We start from the raw sequence: 4,377 nt of genomic DNA on the forward strand, positions 1-4,377 counted from the left end.
AGAATGACGTTTCTCGGTATTCGTCAGAAAGTCGTCGGAATTTCTGACGAAATTCCGACGAATTTTTTTTTTCCGACGAAACGATACCGACGGACGGGTTCGTCGGAAATTCGTCGGAATAGACCGATTCCGACGAATTTCCGACGATTTCGGCCATCAGAATCCCCCTGTTTTCTTGTAGTGTAATGAGATGTTTACTCGTGATAAAAATGTCGGTATGTCAAAATCTAACATAATTAAGAATGAGATAGTTGGATGATTTGTTGGGTGGTGAATGGAATGCACGTGCTTGAGAAGTTAGTAGTAAGCTAGAAAATGAAGGATAATGCGATAACATGTGCCTGATCCCGACAAAACACGTCTCACATGTATATATAGATATGTTACATATCTAGACACCCTAAAATATCAGGAGATAACGATCCCTAATGTTTGTATATGATATTTATATGGCCAAAAAACACCCACCTTATCATATTTTCTGTGTCCTTGAATTCGGTGGACTTTGTACATTTAGATCAGGAGTATTATTCCATATTCATGGATGTCATATATGAAATTTATTTGTCCAACTTTATTCACTAATTTATATTTTACATATATCACACCAGAAACGCATACGCATATCTTACATACACTTGATCATAGAATTATAGATGATTTTCTCTTTCTTTGAAACATATATTTATATATAAATAGAGGCAGATACATGTAACCTCAGCATTGGTATCTCAAAAAATATTTGCCATCTCTCTCTCTCTCATCACTATTCGTCGTTTGTTTCTCTCTCATTCAAATGTCAATAAACCAATACTCAAGCGATTTCAACTACCACCACTCTCTCATGTGGCAACAACAGCAGCACCCCCACCACCACCATCAAAACAACGTCGTGGAGGAAAAGGAAGCTCTTTTCGAGAAACCCTTAACCCCAAGTGACGTCGGAAAACTCAACCGCCTTGTCATCCCAAAACAGCACGCCGAGAGATACTTCCCTCTCGCAGCAGCCGCCGCAGACGCGATGGAGAAGGGATTACTTCTCTGTTTCGAGGACGAGGAAGGTAAGCCATGGAGATTCAGATACTCGTATTGGAACAGTAGCCAGAGTTATGTCTTGACCAAAGGATGGAGCAGATACGTCAAGGAGAAGCAGCTCGACGCTGGTGACGTAATTCTCTTCCACCGCCACCGTGTTGACGGAGGAAGATTCTTCATTGGGTGGAGAAGACGCGGCAACTCTTCCTCCTCTTCCGACTCTTATCGCCATCTTCAGTCCGATGCCTCGCTCCAATATTATCCTCATGCAGGTACCCTTTTTAATCAATTAATTATAGACATGAAATTTAATATTTAGTTTTTTTATAATTATAACAAGGAGATTTTTTCGGATAGAAGTCCTGAAATCCAAACTAACTCCAGAATCTGGGAAAAATCGGATTATTTAACATATAAAATATCATTAGTAACTACAATTATAATCTCAGTGAAACTCAAACCATATAGTAATATTTGTAAAATTTATTAAATTAGGAAAAAAAAGTCCATTTTGTCGCTTCTAGTTTTTGTCAACGGATAAATTCATTTTCCATGCATATTGGGTATATAACAGAATTAAAATTTGACGAGTCATTTTGTGTTCAAAGTAACAAAGCAAAATTTAAAGTGAAAATATTTTCATGTAATGTTTGAAGTTACTTGAACAACTGAAAAACGCTTTATAGTGTTTGGGGTTTGTAATGAGCGCGTGAGAGGGTTGGACGATCTTTCTTTAAGTAATAAGTAAAAATAAAGAAACGATGGAAGCCCATAGAAACAGAATCGGATTCGTATTTATCAACGTTGCGTGACATTTGTTTCGTATCCTTACAGCTGCTCTTTATCCATTTTTATTTTCACTACACGTATTTATATCTTATACATCCGTGTATCTGCGCAACATATTTAACCGGTATCCTGGACCGTAACCAAAATGGCATGCACTCACTGGCTATATGTTCTGGATGTATGCATTTACTAAAATTCGATATAAGAAATCAGTTGAGTCCACCCATCATTCAACATAGCCTAGTGTGTCTATATATATAATTGTTTCATGTGATGTGAATGAGGACATAACGTTTTGCACTACAAATGAAATTCGCATATAATATGCCCATATATCTAAACCTGACGTGTCATTGTGGTAAAGCTTGTCATCTGAGTACCAAAATGGGAAAACTTTCCCAAAAAAGTCGTGTTTCCAGTTCCTTTTGGAAAATTACATGCCAAAGTGTATGTTGTTATCCATAATAGATTCCTCAAGTTTGTTGTTGTAAAAAAAAAAGATTCCTCAATTTTTTGTTACGCCAGGAGCTCAAGCGGTGGAGAGCCAGAGAGGGAATTCGAAGACATTAAGACTGTTCGGAGTGAACATGGAGTGTCAGCTAGACTCCCACTTGTCCGATCCATCTACACCTGACGGTTCCACCCTATGTCCAACCAGTCACGACCAGTTTCATCTCTACCCTCAACAACACTATCCTCCTCCGTACTACATGGTACGTTTCAATATAGTATATTATTTTAAGTAATAAATATTTTCGTTTTGTTAAAGTCTAAGTAGAGTAGTTAAACTTAAACATCAAAGCAAATGTCTGTATCATTCAAACCGACATTTTATGTTTCTCGTTCACGCGGTTGCATAGTCCGAATGTCAGATAATTATTCGAGTTGGTTTGACGTTTTCTCCATTTATAATTGCCATGACGTTACTCTATCTCATTGTCCTTTAATTCTGTGCACATAAAGTTTTCTCAATAAGTACTCTTTTTTTTTTTGTGGGGGGGGGGGGGGGGGGGGGGGGGGGGGGGGGGTGGGGGTGGGGGGGAGGAGTACAGAAGGAAATCATGAAGTACCGTTAACCTATCACGCCGACCAGTCTTCCTAATCTTATCCTAGAAAAAGTGCGGTTCATTATTGTTATTATTGTTGCTACTATTATTGTAATATTAACTAGTGTTTGTTACAGTTGTGCATGCACGTTTTCCATTTATATCATATGCTTTTTAGTCTTCACAGACATTAATTTTGACAATTCCGTTAAACTTTTCTTCTATACCTAATCTTTATACATGAACAAGCATAATTGATGTGTCGATTTTACGTGTTTGAGTTGATGTATATAGACACATCTTTTATTGGTTTTTAGCACCGTGACAATATATCTACCCTTTGACAACGAAACTATTTGGTGTTTGGACCCATCTTTGATGAGATGCTGCCCAAATAATAAAGACAGTATCATATTTCGGGAGATTATTTGCATCTAACACCTATTATATCTTTCTTTATGTTGACTCAGCACATGTATAGTCCAAGAAAATAGAAAGCCTAGATTTATTTGATACTCTTGCAAGGACGTAAGTTTGTATATAATAATATTTATTTTGTTTTGCAGGACATAAGTTTTACAGGAGATGTGCCCCAGACGAGAAGCCCACAAGGATAGAAAAATAGTTCAGATCTGATCACTGTCATGTTTTAGTTGTTGATCCCTTACTTTTACAAGGTTCATTTTGTATTATTTAAAGCAAAATCGCATTGATTCTTCGTTTAACCTTTCTCAGTTTTCACTCTCTTCTTTTTATTCCTATATGTATTTGATTCTTTTATATACATTAGTTAACAATTGTATAGAGTTCAAAGCTCTCGCTATTCTAGAATTACCTTTATATACATATTGAGGGAAAATGATTCACCTAAATCAGATATATGTCAGTATGTCACAACCAGAGGCCAGCCTGCTATACATTTAAAAAGGGATTTGTCTTAGGCCCCAAAATATATTATGATTTTAAGGGCCCCCAATTTTATGATAGTGTGTTGGTGTCCTAGTGGTTTTGTTGTTACGCAACCGATTGTTAGTGTCCCACGTTCGAGTTACTTATGGTTTTCGTTCTTTCGTTTACTTTCAATGTCACCGTCCTGTTTTCTTACGCAGTGATATTTCTTTCTTCTCTTTTCTAGTTGGTAATAGTATATAATGTTATATTATATGCTTTTGTTTCAGTTTTTTATATCGTTTCAAAACTATATTTTGTACTTATTAATAGTTATATTAAAGGGCCTCCGTTTTAAAACTCGCCCTGTATCTCTAGAAACCTTCGCACGGCACTGGTCACAACTTGTAAACAATAAGCTAAGTCCTCTCTAAAAAAACACTTGTAAACAATATTAATGTTTCACTAACTACACGACCTGTGGAAGCACCGTAGCCTAGTGGTTAAGGTTTAAAGGCTTCTATATCAGGTCTGGGATTCAAATCCCAGGCTATGCAATTTTTTGCAGATTGCGCATTAAAGGAAGTCTAGGTTTCAATTCCCGGAGAAATCAATTTAT

The 4,377-nt window shown here is 36.7% G+C and overlaps 1 protein-coding gene across 1 annotated transcript; it reads left to right on the forward strand.

The window, feature by feature from the left end:
• Positions 1–649: 649 nt before the first annotated feature.
• On the forward strand, positions 650–4,000 carry LOC125585487 (B3 domain-containing protein At2g36080-like). Its single transcript, XM_048754626.1, has 3 exons — positions 650–1,307; positions 2,350–2,537; positions 3,437–4,000. Exons 1-3 carry the CDS (start codon positions 797–799, stop codon positions 3,485–3,487), a joined length of 750 nt encoding a protein of 249 aa, XP_048610583.1. The 5' UTR covers positions 650–796; the 3' UTR covers positions 3,488–4,000.
• Positions 4,001–4,377: the final 377 nt, after the last annotated feature.

Source organism: Brassica napus, chromosome C4 (assembly GCF_020379485.1).
Source record: "Brassica napus cultivar Da-Ae chromosome C4, Da-Ae, whole genome shotgun sequence".
Taxonomy (NCBI): domain Eukaryota; kingdom Viridiplantae; phylum Streptophyta; class Magnoliopsida; order Brassicales; family Brassicaceae; genus Brassica; species Brassica napus.

Bases quoted from the DNA above. Each gene is read 5' to 3' on its own strand.
- LOC125585487 (XM_048754626.1), top strand. From the start codon at position 797: ATGTCAATAAACCAATACTCAAGCGATTTCAACTACCACCACTCTCTC. The intron at 1,308-2,349 runs GTACCCTTTTTA...TTGTTACGCCAG, and splicing joins CCAATATTATCCTCATGCAG to GAGCTCAAGCGGTGGAGAGC. The intron at 2,538-3,436 runs GTACGTTTCAAT...TTTGTTTTGCAG, and splicing joins ATCCTCCTCCGTACTACATG to GACATAAGTTTTACAGGAGA.